Source organism: Neopelma chrysocephalum, unplaced genomic scaffold (genome assembly GCF_003984885.1).
Source record: "Neopelma chrysocephalum unplaced genomic scaffold, ASM398488v2 Primary Assembly neopelma1_87, whole genome shotgun sequence".
NCBI lineage: Eukaryota > Metazoa > Chordata > Aves > Passeriformes > Pipridae > Neopelma > Neopelma chrysocephalum.
In genome coordinates, this window is record NW_020897749.1 from 1,269,693 (window position 1) to 1,288,754 (window position 19,062).

The 19,062-nt window shown below is 48.2% G+C and overlaps 1 protein-coding gene across 1 annotated transcript in view; it reads left to right on the forward strand.

Moving 5' to 3' along the window:
- The window catches only part of RCSD1 (RCSD domain containing 1), a 32,751-nt gene extending 14,527 nt beyond the window's left edge, over nt 1-18,224 (forward strand). Inside the window, exons 2-7 of the mRNA XM_027692639.1 lie at nt 8,774-8,881; nt 11,413-11,502; nt 12,677-12,748; nt 14,051-14,254; nt 14,646-15,369; nt 16,191-18,224. Coding sequence (XP_027548440.1) covers nt 8,774-8,881; nt 11,413-11,502; nt 12,677-12,748; nt 14,051-14,254; nt 14,646-15,356 — 1,185 coding nt within the window. The 3' untranslated portion in view covers nt 15,357-15,369; nt 16,191-18,224. The remainder of the gene's footprint in view (nt 1-8,773; nt 8,882-11,412; nt 11,503-12,676; nt 12,749-14,050; nt 14,255-14,645; nt 15,370-16,190) is intronic.
- Nucleotides 18,225-19,062: the final 838 nt, after the last annotated feature.

Here is a 19,062-nt window from a genome sequence, read left to right on the forward strand (position 1 = left end):
CCACTCTGGGGAGGGATGTCGTACTTCTGAGAGTTGTTCCCGTAGCAAACTTATTTGCAGACTCCCAGAGATGGACTGGAGTGATTTACACTCGGGCAAGAAGCTTGGCGTCCACTGGGAGTGTTTCAAAGAGGAAGAGTTTTAGAAGAGACTTGACATCTGTATTCCTGGGATGTGAATTTCAGGAGTTCTAGTCAAACCTCTGTAAAGGCTGCTGTGGTTTTCATTAAGACTAGAACTGAAGAAAGCTGCCCCAGATCACTGGGCTCTAACAACACTGACTCCCTTCAAGGTAGCACGTGTAACCAGGAGTCTTTACCTCCTCCTGCCTGTCTCCAAAACTTCCATGTCCAGTGGTTTTTTACTTTTTTTGACATTTCTCAATTAATGAGCATTCCCATGTCTGAAGGAAACCAGAATCTACAGCTGTGTAGAGATATGCGCAAAGAGATGTGAGCCAGAGGAGTCTCAAGGCCTTCTTTGGGGCTCAGGAGCTCAAACTGATCACAAACCTAAACTGAGGTCCCATTGTCTTCGCAGAGTATTCAGAAATCTGGAGCCCAAACTCCAGCACTCACAATTCCCACGGGCTGCAAACTGCCTTTCCCTGAAGTTGTAAGTTTGAAGATTGAATCAGTGGCATGTGACATCAACCAGATGTGGAGGCCTTCTCCGCACTGGCTGAGGTTTGACAATGTAAAAAAAGCTTTATCTTGGAAGTGCAATGTTTCTGCACAGTTGTGCGCCCTCTCATGTGAGACATTAACTCCTTTTGTTGCAAGTCAAACTAGAAACCTGTTTGCACTACCTTTAAAATGCCAGTCTTGACAAACAACAGCCAGGGATTTTGCAGAGCGTGCTGGGGTCATCACTGTACACCTCCACAAACCCTTACACTCTTTCATAACCAGATTGTATGTCCCGATAACAGCCCCAGAATCCTCTTTGGATCTTTCAAGTGGAAATCTCACTCTCTTTTCTCAGCCTTTCTATTATGTTTCACTCTTGCATCCTGGCAGAGAGGGACCCATGGCTGTTTGAGGCCAGTTGTTCCTCTTTGCCCAGCCATGGCATAGCAGCTTGGAGGAACAGGATGAGAACTCTGTGCATGCTGACACTCGTAAAGCTCACAGACTTCTCATCTTGGATGTGAAATGGAGGTGTTTATCTTCTGGTAGAGGTTGATCAAAGAAAACACAACAGAAAGACGGAAGTAGAAAAATATTATTTCTTTTCTAGCATTTAGGATACACTTGAAAGATCTCCAAGGTATCCTGGTCCTCTCCTGGAAAGTAACTGTGGTACAGCTCTGACAAATGAAGTTCTCAGAGGTAGCCTGGCCCCACCAGAGGAAGGTGCAGAGGTGGCTCACACAGTAGCTTTTGCTCTAGTGGAGCACAGCACAGTAACTATCACTCCTGTTCTACAGCACATGGTAGGAATTGCAGGTAGGAGACTTGGCCTTGCTTCCCAGGGTGCTACAGGCTACGCTGGCACAGTGATGGACAGGACTGGCTATGAGACATCACAGAGCCACAGCTGCAGCCACTTCTAACTGGGGCTTCTGCCAATAATTAAAATTTACTACAATGAGACAAGGAGCAGCTTCCTTGCCGGATAAGATGCCGAGCGAATAAATAAATCACATAAATCCCTCCTGAAACAGAGAGCTGGAAGGTGTCCAGTGAGAATGATGTGTGAAGAAGAGTAAAGAGAGGGATGGGAAGAAGGATGCTTCTCTGGGATGAAGAGGGGTCAGTGTAGCAAGAGGAGTTTTGTTTATTCAGGACTTGCATCTTGGGATGTGTTGCTTCTTGAGCCAGAGGCCCAGCGTGGTGCTGAGCTCCAGTTGGAATAAGCATCGTGAGATTTCCTTCTAGGGATGTAAAAATGGCCCAAGGCCATTGTGAGCCCACCCACTTCCTGGGCAATATGTCCTCAGCCTGCACTGATGCTTTTGTGGATCACAGGGAGAACAGGCAGGCTCAGATTGTGGGTAGCAGCATCTCCTGATTTTTGCTGTCCGGCTCCTCACGTGGTGATTTGGGTATTTTTCCACCCTCTTGCCTTTCAGTTTGCTCTTTTGGGGGAGTCTGTGTTTTAAACCTACCCTGCTAATTTGCCTCTCCCTTCTCAGCCCAAACAATGTTCCCCTTTCAGTATGATCCTGATGCCACTGATGTACTCACATGGATACAGATAAACAAATTCTGTTGGCAGGAGGGTGCAAACTAGGATTCATCTAAATGTCTGATACAAAGAGATGGCTTTGAATGAAATTACGAACTACATATTAGAGAGATTTTTCCATTGGTAACTTAGGTCCAATATTAATTTAAAACTATTCTTGAGCTTTTTTTGTTCACATAAAGAGGAGTTCCTTATGAGCTGCCCCACCTAATCTTATCTGCGCTTAAAAAATGTGAGAGCCAAAATAACTGAGATGCATTCATGGTGCGTTCTCCAGAGTATAAGTTCATGTCCTCTGCAGATAGACAGGAAGTGTACCTTAGATCATGCACTGTGTGAATATTCAGTGTCCTTTTGCCTCCAGATTTCCTCTGCAGTTGAACAAAAGATGGTTCTGGGAGAAGGGATTAGCTCTTGCCAATGGAAATGGTCACTCCAAATAGGAGGGGGAGCTGGTGCTGCCATCACTTCTCCACTGCTTGGTCTGTGAGTGTGCAGGACATCCCCAGTTCATCAAACCCCACCTCTGCAGGGGGGTCTTTTCAGGAGAGAGGCAGCACCTCACCACAGGAGTAGGAGACATTTAGCCCTGGGGAGTCCTATTCCCTATTAATGCTACAGCTTAATACACCGTTCCCAAAATACTGCTTTCTGTCTGAGAAACAGGTATTTGAGAGTTTGAGAATGGCTCTTTTCAGCCAAGCCCATTGCAAATGAGTTCAGGTAGGCAGAACAGCAGGCACCTCTATCTGATTAAGCCTGTATTGCTCCCTGAAAGCTGAGAGAGCTACCCCAGTGTACTTGGTATAAGCTTTCCCATGTAGACAAGGCCTGTGACTGTCTGGCTCCTTAAATCCTGCAGCTACCTTGCTGAAAAATGAGAAGGGTAGGTGTCCTGCCGTGGCAGGCTTTGTGCAGAAAGCATGCCCTCCTCCTTCAGAGAGCTGAGCCAGGCAGGGAAGAGGAGGTCTGCAACAGGCTCCTTCCCCTCCTGAAATCCAGTGCCTTGGTCAGAGGTGATGCTTTAATTTCAAAGGAAACCACAGCACTGCTTCCCAGTGCTTCTTGCAGGCCTCCAGTCAGACTGTGATGATGGTTTATTTTGATTTTCCTCCCCTCAGATGCATCCCCATCCCTTCCTTGGCTGAGCAGGTCCTGCAGGCATAGAGCTTTTCCCCTGCCATGCAGGAAGGAGAACCTGCTCACCAGCCACACATGTGGCTGCTGCAGTTTGAAGTGGGGTTTCTGAAGAGATCACTGATACAGTATTTGTGGGGGTTTTGTGGGTGCTGAATGGAAACTTCTGCTGGTTCACTGGGCTGCTGGTAACGTGCTCCCTGCGGTGGCTCGCAGGTGCTCCAGGGGTTCACAGCCTGCACTCGCTGCATCTGAGCTGGGTGGCAACAGCTTGCAGGGCAAAACACCAGTGCCGCAGACCAACACAGCCTTTACCATGCAAGCATGCAAAAAATAGGATTTTACTTCCTTACTAGCCCTCTGAACAGAAGGACACATAAGGATGTAATTTCCTTATGCGAAAGGATAAGGCTCTGGCTGGCGTGGTTAAAGAGGGGCAGGCTGCCCCTTGCCACCCCACCATCCCCTCCCGCTACAGCACTGCAGAGCTGTGCTGTGAACTCCATTGCTGGAATGATCTGGGTTAAAAATAACCTTGTAAAGAGTTAAGGGATGTATTTTTAGCCCAGATCGTTTCAGTGATCCAGTTTACAGCCCCACCAACTCACACTGGTGCAAGGGAGGAGGGGAAGGGGGAAAGGAAAGGTCAGGGGAGAATGAGCAGCTGGAAACACACACTTTCTTTCTGCTGAAACCAAGACCTTATGAAACTGCACCCCAAAAGCACTGGCCACCTCTTGTTTTCTTCCATCAATCTGACAACTGCCTTCTCGTGGTGCAGTGTTGAGAGCTGGGTGCTGAATATCACTATTTCTGGACCCTGCTTCTGTAATCAAGACATTAGCCCTGAGCCTCGAGTGCCTTTTTGTATCTGCCTCTGAGACATTATATTTGTCATTCCTTTTGCACTATTTGCTTTTGCTGAGTTGGATTGTGTGTGCAGCAGTGAAAAGCCCCTGTGAGAGTCACAGTGGAGCTTTACAGACCTTGTGGGAGCACAGGGTGCAGGAAGGCGGCTGGCATGATGGACAGGCTGCAGGGAATCATTCCTGCAAAGCTCTTTGGAAACAAAGGAGGGATGTGGAGGTCAGGGATTGGCCTCAAAACCATGTCTAGATGCAGCTGCACGGGAATGGGGGTGGCGATTGCATAGGACCCATAACCATCACTGGTTTCATAGCCACTGAATACTCCAGCCTGGCAAGGTGCTGTGGAGCTCTTGCATCTCAGAGAAAAGGTGCTCCATTTGGCCAAACTATCCCACCCACAAAAGCAGCCAAATCAGAGGATTCATACGAGAGGGAAGGAGAGTAGGGAAACACAGAGCTCTGCTGTTATTCAGCTGGTATTTAAGTGCTGCTTAAGGCAAAACACTCCACTGTATGACAGCTAGAAGAAGGTTGCTCTTTTCATCAGTCAAACCAGGTATACAAATCCTTCAGTATCTGCTTCTGACTCCTTCTGGTACCCTTTCAGACTCACATTTCCAGTATCATGGGCAGTGACAAAACTGGTGGGATACCAATCCCATGGGATGGCGTCATGACAGCCTTCAATTGCAGTGGGGTGGATCATGACCAAAACTGCTAGCTGAGGGCTGTTGGACCCCGTTGTGCACCAGTCTTAGCAGAGCTTTCAAATTCACACCAGAAGCCACCTCCAGCTTTTCCAGTTTTCCACAGGAGTGGAAATTCTCTGTGATTTTGATTTCATGAGAAACTCATTGCCTGTAGTGACACTCAAATCCATCACCTTTAAGAAAAGCTCTTTGTGAGTACCCAAACAGTATGCACAGGTCTCTTGTGTGGGCCTCTAACATGCACCTTTCTCTCACCTGGTGCCCACAGTGGGGCCATGGGCTGTAGCAGGAGAATTGGCAAATGTCACCGAGCCAGGTAATGACACTGCTATAGTGAGGGGTCCCCTCTGTGAGATGTTACTATTCCCACATCAGGCAGCCTTACCAGTCATCTTTTGGCACATCAAATCACCGGTGAAGCTGGGATTGTGTGAGCCAGCGCTGACTGTGCCGCAGCTTCAAGGAATCTCTGCTCAGAGATCGTCTCAGTTGCCTTGAAAAGATACGGCAGGGATGGCGTGGGACATTTCTAGCGGTGTTTCCACCAGGCAGCCTGTGAGAGGAGCAGGGATCTGTGCTAAATACAGTGGCCCCCTTCAGGCAAGCTGCAGAATCAGGGATTGGCGGGCAGCTTTGCTCTCACCACAGAGGCAAAGACTCCGAGGCACAAGGAAGGAGAGATTTGGTGGGAGGCTTGAATTGGCACATTTATACCTAAACCACAAAGGCAGAGCTTTCTTCTCTAGTGCTGCTAAAAAGGACTAGACTCAGTTTTAAAAGCAAATGAAGAAACACTGTGTTGAAAACTATTTTCACATTTACTCAATTCTATAAACTTATTTGGAAGAGGAAAGTGAAAGAAACCCTTTACAGAGAACTTGGTAGTTGCACTTCCTCTATTGCAGACAGTGCCATGCTTACACTGATGGTATAATTCAATTCCTCTTTATGGCTCTGTCTGACATTTTTCAGAACATACAGTAAAAGACCTCAGAGCAGCAGTTACCAAATTACTGATGGGCGAAGCCTTTAAGATTAGCTCACTGCTTTTAGCCCATGCAGACTGATTGTTGTTCTGTTCTGAAAAGGAAAAGAATCAGCAGTTGGCTGCAAAAAGTGTTTTTGAAAAAAAAAAAAAAAAAGAGCGTCATTCAGAAAAGCATTGGGTTATACCACCAAAATGTGAAATGTGACCAGGAATGGGAGAGCAAGGGGGAGGAGGGAGCCAGCACTGAGCTCCTGGGTGAGAGAAGCAGATGCTTGTCTTGGTTGTGGAAGAGGCTGAGGGCTGGTACAGGCTCTGGGGTGAGAGTGGTAAAGTGAGGCTTCCCGCCTTGCCCACAGTGGTGGGAAGGAGGAGAGGAAGACTGACAGTCCAGCTCCTGGAAGTCAGGGGAATGGTGTTCTCTTTGCAGTGCAAGGAGTGGAACTTTTTGCACCCAAGTGCCCCGGTTCAGCACTTTCCCCTGACTAGAAGATACAGAGCCTGGCACACCATCTGGAGGGGGGGGGAAATGCTGAAAAAGCTGGATACAGGACACCAGTGTAATCGCCAGAAAGGATCTGAGAAAGGACTTTTCCTGTTGCAAAGCGTGATCAGAGAGTCTGCAGCTGGCAATTTCGGGAGGACACAGCCCGTGGGCTACTGGTGCTAATCTTAGAATGGCATGTTCGCTGCTTCCTGCGCCCTGCCCGGCCAGAGCCGCCTCGCAAGCAGTGCCTGCCACCAGCAAAACAAGAAACACGTGGAACCCTTCTAGCCTCACAGCTCTGATCAAAGAAAGAGAGCTGTGTTTTCGGACTGTAAATTCAAAAAAAAAAAAAAAGAAAGAAAAATCACAATCACCCCAAAAACAAGAGGTCAAACGGGCCAAGGCCAAGAGGAAGTACAGTAAGACAAAGGGCTATGAGAGAAGCTTTTGGAGAAAAAGGGCCTGTGAGGGAGGCGACCCTTCCACCACAAACACTGAACATCTGCAGCTCCTCAGTTTCAGCAGAGTCCTCACTTCAGGTGTCTGTTCTGCCATTCCCACGTATCCTGGGAGCTGGTATGCTGAGAGCCAAGCTTCCCAGTCCATCTTGCCTTTTCCATGTTCATTTTTTGCTCCCTCCCCTTTCCAGCCTGCCCTCCCTTCAGAGCAGGGAAGAAGACTGCAGCTGGGAACTGCTCTCCCTCCCTGCTTAGCCAGCCATCATTTTTCATGTGCAGCAGGTTGCTGATCTGCCTCCCTCACTGCTTTTTTCATTCCCCTTATCTGCCACTTTCCCTGCCTGTAGTTACTCTAATGGAAGTTGAAAAGATGAGGGGAAGGTGCATGAAGGTCACTGAGAGGAGGCAGCTTGATATGGCTTTCCTAAATGCAGGAAAGCTAGTCCAAAGCTTAACAGTGAAGATATAGTCAGGATCCTGGAAACAGGGAATGGCAGACACCTACAGGGGCTTGTGGGCCTGGGGAAAAGAAGATAGCATTTATTGGGAGCATTTATTTACAGCTCTCTGAGAAAGGGAAAGGCCCTTTTCCACGATGCAAACAGGCCTCAGCCACACTGGTCTGTACCAGGCATTTCAGATTAGAGACTGCTCCAAGCTGCGGATTATGAGATGATCCTTGACATAAGCACCTCGATTTGCTTTTAGTCTAGAAACTAGGAGTCTAAAGAAACCCCTTCCATAACATGATATCAAGTTTCCGTAGCCATTTCTTCAGTCCCTGTGGCACGGTTACCCAGAGGGAATGGTCCACACATAGGCCAGGTTAGGTTTCGAGGGCCTTTCACCTCCCGCAGTGCTGAAGGAGCGACCGTGTTCATGAAGCAGCTGGTCCCTCCCAGGCAGAGCGGCGTCAAGGGAAGAGCTCTGCTGGAGTCTTTGGAGAACCAGAAATATATTCCTCTAGCAATGGCCTTTCTGGCTGAGCATTGAGGCAGTGGGGTGAGAGGTGTGGTGCTGGTCATGCGCCGCACTGATGGTGGTGGTACAGGGAGCGGAGGTATGAGGTTTCCTACAGATGGTTCATAAGCCTGGTTTCTTGTTCTGAGGTCTCCACCTCTAACAAAACAAGGATTGTTGGTTACTTATTCTCAGTTCCTCTGGTTTGGTTTTCCCTGGCATCAGATACCAGAGATGAAGAACAAAGGTTTCCTTTCATCAACTTTGATTTCAAGGCTTTCTACTCACGTTGCTCAATACACGCATAGCAAAGAAAACAAGGTAAATGTGGGATGACACCGGGGCAGTGTGTTGTGGGAAGAGCTGCATCATCCACACTCCAACACAAGCCTCCTGCTTCTCAGCCTGTTGTCGACCCAGGGGAGGGGAAGCTTGTCTCAGCCGTGGCATTTCCTCCCTCCCCCCCACCCGCCTGATTATTTCACTGCCAAAAAAGCAGAACAGCACAGGGACACATCCCCAAGCAGATGTTGGCTTGCTGCAAGGACTGGGAATGGCTTCTCATAGCAGAAGTGCTGGAAAAGGAAGGATGGTGACCAGGGCAGTGACAAAGGTATGGGAGAGCTGAGGAGGTGCATGGGAATGTACTTTATTGCCCTGCTCCATCTGCTCACTGCAAGGATAAGATGGGGAACAGGCACTTGGCTTGAAATGCCTGGTTTTCTTCCATTGGAAAGTACTGAGTGTAGGTTCTTCAGCAAGAGCTGAAAGGCTCTGCATGAATATCTGATTTTCTGGAATATTTGAAAATGCTGCTAGATCCTGTCATCCCAAACCTCTTGCTCACAGGCGGGATGATTGATGCCAGATGTGAGGAACTCTGCTTCAAGTCTGTGCTTACTCTTGAACTTTATAACACATACACAGGCTTGCCTTTCCCAGACTTTGCTCATAACGTGTTGTTCCTGGTTTGTCAGAACAGGCCAGCAGAGACCAACTCAGAGGTGGACAAGTCGGCATCACCCTCAGTGGCTCAGCTAGCAGGGAAATTCAAGGAGCAAGCAGCCAATATCACTGGAAAAGAGGTAAGGAACTCTGCAGCCACCAGTAGGAAATCACGTGGGAAATCAGGCCCTCACCTCTGCCTGTTGGAGGATCAGTGACCTGAGCATGAACCCACCTTGATTCTGGATCTTCGCACAGGATTCCTCTCCTCATGCAACGCAAGCTGTGGCAGTATCTTCCATGCTTTGCCGATTTGTGGATGAGTGTTTTGGTAGAGCTGCACCTCAGGACACCCAGGCACTGTAACTGAGATGCTGTAAAGCTTGGTAGGGTGCACATATTTAGCCAACAAGAGCAGACAGCAATGCATGCACTATTTGGGCTTGCTTTTGTGGGCAGACAGCAGCAGTGAATAACAAATTAGCTGTTATTGAGCCACAGGAAAATAAAGCAAACAACAGATTATGCAGTGTAGGAAGCCAGTGGCAGGTCATCAGCACCTCATTTGCAAAAGGAGAAGGTTTCCTCCAGTTATTCCTTCTGTACTGGTCTGAGAGAAAGCTGCCTCTTTACTCACCTTGATTGCCTCTTCCCAATGGCATTTCAGACTCTGTGCCTATCTCTGTCGTGCTGAAACTTTGATTTACTGAAAGCCCACTATGCCAAGCATTACCTCACAAGCTGTCTTTCACCAGCTAAGCAAAACACTAGAACACCTTTCTTAGGAAGAAAAGAGAGACATGGTGTTTATGAAAGGAGGTTGACATTTTAGGAGAGCCCCCTGTATCATTATGACTCTTTTTTAGAAGCATAAATGTTTACTGGTGTCTCTCTTCTCTTTCAAAACTGAACTGCTCCCTTCTGCTGCTCAGCTGATTTCAGAATGTCCCAGGCTGGGCCTAAGGGGACCCTCTCTGTCACTCCTCCTGCCTTTGGCTGGATGTAGTGGTGACCTGTGTCCTGCAGGGCTGGCATACCATCATACATCAGAGGTTAGCACTCCCACAGCCAGGCCCCAGGACGGGAGTAGCCAATCTCTTCCCAAGCACTATTTTTTCCCCCTCTAGTCACCAGTGCACCACTGCATCCATCCCGTTACAGTAATTTCCTCTTTTTTTAAGGTATGGGATTCAATTGCAATAAGTCCCTCACCCTACAGAAGGCAGAAAGTTCCCAGACCTCTCTTGTGTTATCTGCAGACCTCTGCTGCTGCCAAGCCAAGGCAGTGTGGAGGGGGCCTCACTATGGGGGGAAACTCATTTTCTCCAGAGACAGAGGAGGACAAAGTTTCCTGTCTTTTCTCTCCAAGCCATCTGTCACTTCCCCACTGGCTCTCTCAAGCTGGATTCAGATTAATGGCTCAGTGGATGGTCTTTAACCCTTGCCTGACCCATGCCAGCAGAGAGGATCCCATCAACCAGGGAACCTCTGACACATCCACTGTGGCACAGCGCAGCATTTCATGGTTGCAGAATGATGGGGTTTCAGTAAGACATATTATTGCTTCCTAGCATAAAGCTTCCTTCCTATAAGGATAAGGGCAGGGCTGCCCTTGGCTGTTTAGAGATGCAGCATTGCCATGGCTGGATGCAGCACCAACCAGAAGTTAAGTGACACCAAGTCTACAGGTCCTCCATGACAGCCAGCTCTACAGAGGGCAAAGACACCCTGATCCAATTTTTCACATTGCCAGCCTGTGAGAAGGCAACAGAATTATCCAAATACTTTATTGTGGATACTATCCAAGATCCACAATATTATCCAATTATTTTGCCTGTTAACACATAAAAAAGTGTGTTAACAGCTTGGCAGGAGACTACAAACCTGGCATAAAAATAGAGACAGCTTGGCTTCAAGACCAGAGCAATAGTGATGTGCTATGCATCTCTTCCTTCCTAGGGAGCTCTCTTGTACGTCTCAGAGCCTGAAGACATTCAGAAGGAACCAGTGTCTCTGCCACTAAGTTGCCTTGTTCTTTCTCCCCTGGAGAATCTGTTTCTTAGTCAAATTAAAGGTTACACCTGAGGACTTATCTCTGTGAACCGCTTTTCTTCATTCAAGAGAAACAAATGGAATTGAAATTCCAAAAAAGTCAGAATTCCCCTTTTTGATCTTAAAACATATTAGATGCAAAACAGGAAATCATGAACCAGGTAGGCAGCTGAGAATTAAAAGGAAATCCTAGTATATGACAGGAAAGAGAACAGTTACAACCTATTCCAGTGTGAGGGGGTCTCCAGCAGGATGCTTTGAAGACGAAGTTTCTGGGAAGGTTTCTCCACCCTCCAAGGCTTGGAAGAGTGCCCTTTGCACAAAGCCTGAAGTGTTGTGGCTCATACCATGGAAAAAGATACAGACTACTTTTCCAACACTAGGATTGGGCTCAAGATGCTGCAGGATTGGGCTCTAGGTCCTACAAACACAGCTGGCATGCTGGCCACATGCCCATGTGCCAGTACCTGGTGCTGCCTTTGGATGACTCCTTTAGGCAAGCTGAGCCCTGCCACCCAAGCAGGTCACTGACACAGCATGCCCTTTGGTGCTTGAGTTTCACTCCCTTTTTAAGAAACCTGATTTCCCTGCTGCTGAGTTGGTTGTTTTCTTCTCTTAGGTGCCACCACATAAGCCAACTCGGAGGAAACCACCATGCTCCCTTCCATTGTATTCCCACAAAACTGAGACAAGTGACAATGATGAGCAAGTGAGTATCAATTTAACAGGGGGCAAGACCTTTCCTCTCTGCAACCTGCTCTCTCCTGAGACATGGGTTTGGAGGTAGCAGAGAGGTCAGGCTGTGCAGCAAAAGACATCAATCATGCAGAATCCAACCTCCCCCTGCTCACACACGTACTGACTCAGTCAGCTCCATGCTGTTTCCTGTAGCATGGATGCACATCCCATTTCCACTGCTTTCATTTTTACCCTTAGCACACTGATGGATCCATCCAGTTACCACTGGAATTTGTGAGATTTGAACAGTTCCTAGCAGAGGGAGCATCCATGGCGTGTGTTACCTTCAGATGAACTCTAGAGGTTTGGGTATAATGGTGCAATAGTTCTGCTTGTGAGATTTTTCCATCTTCAGAAAAAGGGAATAAATAATCCAGAGTGAAGAGGGGGTTTGTCAGCAATACCCACAGAATATTGTCTTTAGGTGTCCTCCACACAGCACCCTGGAATGAGCAGGTCCCACTGAGCTGGCTGCTCCTCACTACATTTTGTGCTCAGGCCCTTTCTGGTCACTTCTGTCCTTTGCATTTTAAGGTATGAGGTCTACCCACCAAATTTCACATTGTCACCTGCCCTTAGCAAGGGAGTAGTTCTTTGTCCTCATATGTCAGCCACATGCCAAAGGAGCAGCAAGCTTTAAAATCTTAGATTCCTTCCTTTTCCTTTGGATCTGAAAAAAGCAATGTCCCCCTTCTCAAAGCAATGCTTTCCCTTTCTCAAACTGTTTTCAGCCTTCCAGAGCTCTGCCTTTCCTGCCTATACTAATTGGATATCCTTTAACTCTGTTAGCCAAGTGGTGGCAGAAAGTCTTTCCCCTCACAGAAAGCTCACAATGTTTGCCAACATTAAGGCTTTGAGAGGTAGAATTTTAATCTGTCTGGTCCTGAAATAATACCAGGGGAAACTATGCCATAGGCTACATACCTTAGTGAAGGCAGTGTAGAAGCAGAGCCATTACACATCACCTAGCTCAGATGCTTCAAACAGCAGACAATCTCCTCCTCTCCCAGAAAAAGGGTACATGTACCTAGTCCTAGGATGGCTAGCACTTTCTGCTTATCTCTTCCAAGTTTTCTGCCTTTATTAGATTTCCTCTTTTCCACCTATTTTACTGTGAAGTGTTTGTGTTTCATTTTGTTTTGCAGAAGCAGTCTCCAAATGCTTGTCCCCTTCCCAAGGTCAAGGTGAAAAGCTCCCCCATGATTGAAAAGCTGCAGGTAGGTCCTAGAATAACCCACATGGCTTCCTCAGCAAATTAAATCTGACTGGCATTTGTCACAGCTACTTCCCTTGCAGAACAGTCACAGGGGAAGGGGATCCAGGAGCCAAGAGTGACATCTGGGAGAACAGAGCAGTGGCCTCACACATAAGGACCCAGTCCCACCATACATAAAAAAGGAAGGCAGAGCAGATCTGGTAATGGTAACAAGCATCAGAAACAGTCCAGTGATCCCCAGATGTGCCCATAAGCACGTCAGTGCATGGGTCAGGATCATTTGGATCTGTGGAGCACATGGCTGGGCGTGGGCGTGGCAGCAACCCTGCTCAAGTAGGGAGCTGGGGCTGGAGCCTCAGTTTAAATGCAGCTCTCCAGAGAAAGTGAGGGAAACCCTGACTGAGACTTCTTCCAGCTCTTTCTTTGCAGCAGTCTAACTCAGACTGAGTCACCTGCACCCTGTCAGGGAGCTGGTCTTCAGCACAGGCAGTTACAACCCTGGCAGTGGGGAGTGTGCTCCGGGCTCTGCCTCTCCCCTGCACGTGCCTGGAAGCTCTGCACTTCCCTCATCTGGATTCCCCCAGTTACTCAAAAACACACCCAGTGCTTCCAGCCCTTTTTGTATGTCTCTGTGGTGCCCGATCCACGCTGCTGAGGGCAGCTCAGCACCCCATGGCCTGAAGGCAGGGTGCCCTGGCCCTGCCAGCTGTCCTTCCTGGCAGCATGTGCAACTCCAGAGCTCCTGGCCACGCTGACACAACATACACCTATTCATATCACTGTCCCTCCTGAGGCACCCAAGGACATTTGCCTTTGAGAGCTGCTGAGTGAGAGCCCAGCAGGAAGTGTTTTGCCACAGTGAATCACAAGCTCGCCTCTTTCAATGGTCTTCTCACAACTGTGCAGTTCATTCAGAAGATCAGGCTGGAAAATTGGGCACACACAGGGATGGTTTAAGTCTTTTGGTTTAAAAGTGGTTGCCGGCTGCTTGTTCAGATTTGCTCCCAGCTCAGCCACTGTAGACTGTGCTGGCTTGGCTGGGTCGCTGGAAAATCCCAGAAGGCCTGAGGATGACAAAAGAACACGTCCTGAGTTCCAGCTGCTGGGGAAGGACAAATGTCCAGTCATAACTTCTCTGCCCAGACTTGTTTGTTGACAGTGTCACCAGGAGAGACCCACAACCAGAAGGTCTGTGGGCTGTGACAGCTGAGAGCTGTGGCAGAGCGAGGGTTCCCCTGCGTGGCTGTTGTGTGTAGCACACGCTGCTGTCATTCACGCTCTTGACGGGGACTTTTCTTTGCAGGCCAATCTGGCTTTTTCTCCAGCTGCTCTGCTGCCGGGAGTGTCTCCCAAAAGCCCTGGTCTGAAAGCCCTGGTTTCTCCATTCAGCACACCCCCCTCAACGCCCACCAGCCCAGGGACTCAGACCCAGCCCAGCGAGGCGAGTGAGACGCCAGTCAGCTTTGATCAGCCTCCCGAAGGCACCCAGCTGCAGTTCTACAACAAGGTAGGATATGTGCTGGGATTTCTTGCTTGCTTATCCCCTGGGGATGAAGAGGAAGAGAAGGCTGAGACACCCAAAGTCAGCAGCATCTGTGTAATGAATGCAGAGTCCTTGGGTTTAGGGTTCTAACTTGGATGAGGAGTCACAGTTCAAATTGGATGGTCTCTGGCACCATCTTTGCAGAAGGGAGGCTTATATTAGGGTGCTGCTTGTCCTATAGAGTAGTCTTTCAGCAGCAGGGAACCCTCTTCTCCCCACCTCTCATTAGCAGAGCAGGAAAAGTGAAGCCACCAGGGTATCAATTAAATTTCCCATGTTTTCCTCTGTTGTGCTTTCCTTCCTTTCCCCTACCACACTCTTGACTGCTTCAATGTCTGCTTTTCCTGCCCCCCAGGTGCGGACGCGAGGATCAATCAAGCGCAGGCCACCCTCCAGGAGGTTCCGAAGATCTCTGTCTGAGTACGGAGACGGGGAAGACTTAGGGCTCAACATCTCCTCTCCAGAAAATGGTGCCAGGGAAGATGAGGTCTTTGGGCCCAATGACAAGACAGAAGAGGCAGAAACAGGGAGCAAAGAGCAAAAGAAACAGGCAGGGTCTGATGAGAAGCCCCCGTCAAGGAGAGGATCCAGCAGGTCAGAGGATGAATTAAAAGGGAGCAAAGAGCAAAAGAAAGAGTCAGGGTCTGATGAGAAACCTTCATTAAGGAGAGGATCCAGCAGGTCAGAAGATGAAGAAAAAGGGGATAAACAGGCAGAGGAAATGAATCCTTGCAAGAGTAACAAAGGGAATGCAAAGGAGGAGGAAGTGTGTCATGATGCCCCAGGGAAGGAGAGCTCTGCCCAGCCTACCTGTGGAAACAAGGATGTGTGTGAGGGTCCCAAGGGAGAAGAGCAGCAAGGCACTGCCAGTGAACAGGAAAAGGGGGACAAGGAGAAGGAAGAAGCTGAAGCTGAAGCAAAGGAAAGCAGTGAGAGCACAGACACACAGAGAACATCAGACACTGAAGAAACACCACTGGCACCTGAATCACTGCAGGATGCAGTGGGATTAGAGACTGCCAGTGAGGCTTCACCATCAGCCACGCAGGAGCAGGGCACAGCGTAACCCTGACACACAGGTAAGGCGGGTCAGCGTGGTGATGCCTCCTAAGACACCAGAGGGTTTTGCTATTCGTGAAAATGGCAACTGTGACAGAACACAACAACAATTTTGCTGCTCCCCACATGTCAAAAGTCTCAAATCTCAGGCCTGCAGATGCTGTGAGGCAGGGCATTCAAAACAACCAGCCTTTCTGGGTGATGTTACAGGGAGAAAGGATGGAAAAGAAGCAAAGCTGATTCTGGATTCAGTATAATGGAGAGGCTCTGCTCCATTGCTGTTTTGAATGCAATTTGAAAGTACTTACAGTAAAAAGCACATTTCCCCAGCAGTAACCTTGTATATACTGTATCAATTATGCCTCCTTACATACACATATTTATATGTGAGCACACGTTGTATATATACATGAATACACATATATATTCTCTCTCTCTGCGTGTTTAGCTTGTTAGCTTTGCCAGCAAAAAGTTTGCACACACACCAGTGCATGATCAGCCCTGGGAGCATGGAAACATGGCCCTTTGCCACTTGAAATAAAAGAGGATTTCCACTGGCTGAAGCAAGGCTTAATTCCATGTACCTTCTTATGTATTCTGTAACCACTGATAACATAGCCACAGATGCCTGAGGAAACATCTCATTCCACCTCACCACCTGTCTCCTCTTCAAATGTTTCCTTGGTTTGGCAAGGAGCAACTGAAGGAAGGAAGCTGGTGCTCAGGCTGCCTTTGCCTCCTGGCACAGAAACTACCAAAGTACCCCCAGGACTTCCCAGAGCTGTATTTACTTAGACCATGATTATTTTTCATTATTTCCTTACTTTTTCCCTCTCAAAAGGACATACCCAATCAGGGTAGAGGAGACTTAACATGTGAATAGGAGCCATCTAACCCAATCAAGGTGGAAGCTACTGGAAAACCTTCAGTGGCAGGAGCGGAGCAGAATACAGATATCCCCTGAGGTCCAGACTCCTCACAGAGCTGAGTGGCTCCTTGCTGGCTCTCTGCTCTGCACCATCATATTTTGGGACAGCTGGAACAAGAGACTGGTTTGCGATCTCTTCAGAGTTCAAAACTCAGGTGTGTTGGCTGATGTTCCTCAGCAACATTTGGGGACTGAGAGACCTGATACTTGCTGTCCTGGAGCCAACAACCATCACCGCTCCTGGTTCTTCTGCTCCTTCATCCTGCTCCAAAATGTCTTTTTCTTCTCCCCTGCATTGGTCTTAGATGAAGTTCATCAGTTACAAACACACATGTAATGGTGCCTTTTTCGTAGCTTCTTTTGAAATACTTTGGGTTTTTAAATTTCAGTTAATAATGTTTTAACAGTAGGAAACAGTATGTTTTCTCCATATGTGCTCTATGGCAGACAATGTGAACCCTGAACACAGGGAAAACTCTTAGGACATTGATCACATAACGTAAAATCCCTTTGAAGTGGGACTTGAACTGGCTGGTCTGTGAAACAGCCAGCAGGGGCAGGCTGGTAGGTTCTGTGTGCTTCAACTTAGGGGTGTTTTTAGTGCTGGTGGAAAAGTGACAACGAGCAGATTGGATGCAAAGAAAAGATGTGCTGAGTAGGTCAACAGGGCAAGTTTTTTATCTGGCTCCGGGCTCCAGTCCAGATTTAGAAGGCCTGCCTGTCCATCAGTCTTTCTCACTTCCAGACCCTATCTGGTCTTTTTCGAAACTTTCAGTGTGTGGCCACTGAGAGCCACTCAGGATAGAAAGCATCCTGGCTTACAGGAAACAGCCAATTAATTTTGGGCAGGTCAAAGAAGTCTTAGCTGGCTGAGTTTCCAGTCATATGGCCTGACTGACTGTATTGGTGAAGGTCAGTCCCTCCTCAATACTTAGGCACTGTACTGGATTTGCATTCACCCTTGGGGTACTAGTTAAAGTCATGGGCTAGCAGTTGCCAAAGGAGAAAAGACTTACATCTAAAGGCTATTAGTTGCCCGTAAGAAATAAGTTATTTGGGGAAAGATAGATAACAGACCCTCACTTGACCAGTTTCCTGACAGCAGTGCTTGAAGCTGAATAAAAAACTGCCTTGGCTCAAGACCATGGGGCTCATGTCCACAGCACATCATGGAGCTGTGGACAACTCTGAGTCCACTGGAGACAGTGAGCCAGACTTGCCAAAAGCTGAGCCGAGGTGTCAGCCAGCTGTTGGGTGGTGTGAATGGTCAGGGGCCAGTGCTTGAACCCCACCTGAGTACTCAGCAACACAGAAACAGCTGCAGAGACCGAGGGAAGAACCAGCCATCCCAAAGCTCCTCCTAGCAAATGTTAAGCTGAGCAGGGTCAGAGGCTTGGGTTGTCCCTGTCTCTCTGGACACGCACAAGTTTTTCACACAGCACAGCTCCCTTCTGTCCTCAGGCAGGCTCTGCAACACAGCAGAGTTACAAACCTGGGGGGTTTTTGGGATACCCCCTTTGTGTTCACCAGCCCTAAAATTGTGAGGAAAGGAGAGGCTCTGTGCCCTGCCTTTCTTTTTCCCAGGTGAGAGCTCCGAGGTGACATTTGCTGAGAGCCAGCGGCTCTGACCCTCCTGTGTGACGTGGGCTTGTTGGCAAACACAACCTCCACATCCTTTTGAGCCGTGCCGTGGAGCATTGTTGCCTTTGAATCCATTGTAATCTGTTTGTTAGAGCTTGTATTCCAGGGCAGGCTGCAATCATTCACTGTACCCCGTTTCTTCTCCCAGCAGAGTGTCCCATCTGTATGTGAGTGAGTGACTGTGCCTTACTGTATATACAGACATATGTGTCTGTTTAAAGAATGTGTATGTGTGTCCCGAGCACGGGAATGGAAATCCGAGGGAGAAACAGAAGAAATAAATAGTGGAATAAAAGCAAAGCAAAACAAAAAAATCTGTGTGTTTTGTTTCCTCCTGGAAAGATGAAGAAGTCTGAGGAAGGATGGAGAGAGCTTGTAGCAGCAGGCAAAATAGGGGTGAGATTTCCACTGCCATTAGAACAGTTTAACGTTTTAATATGTTGTGGTTTTTATTTTTGGGAGACAGCAATAACCAACATACTCAATCCCAAAGGAATGTGTTCCTTGGGGCAAGCAGTGACACTGGAGACTGCCACACTTCCTGCCCTAACCCTGCAGGTATCCGGTACCTGGGAACAGAAGAAAGCAAAGCCACCTAGCCTGCTCCCATTTCTCCAACAGCATCCTTGGGAAGCATAAACAAACAAGGCAACACACAGTGATTTTTCCGTCGAGATTTCCCAGCTTTTGGCAGTCAACAGTTTAGAGATTTTCTGGGCCAGAAGTTGCATCACCATCTTTGTCCCGGATGGCTGCAAACACACCTGGTCAGACGGGAAAATGCCCTCAGCAAGATTTAATTTATGCAATCCCTCTGGTATGGATGGTGCCTGAAAGATTAAAAAAAAAGTTAAAGCATAAACGCTGCGGGCCAGAAGACCTTTATATTGTGGGGGTGAGGACGGAAGACTGAGCAAGAAAGAAGTGGAGAAGGGAATGCAGCACAAGGGCAAGGAGACAGTGTTTGTCTGTGATCTTGGTTCTGTGGTTGTTTTGGGTTGGGCCGGGTTCAAAGTACTGTGAGCCACAGGAAAGTATTGGAAAGGCCAAGCCTGAGAGCAATTACTGAGGGGAGGAACGGGGTTTCTTGAAAGATCTGGGGTGCAGAGGCACGGAAATATGAGGGGGAAGCATTGGCAGGATA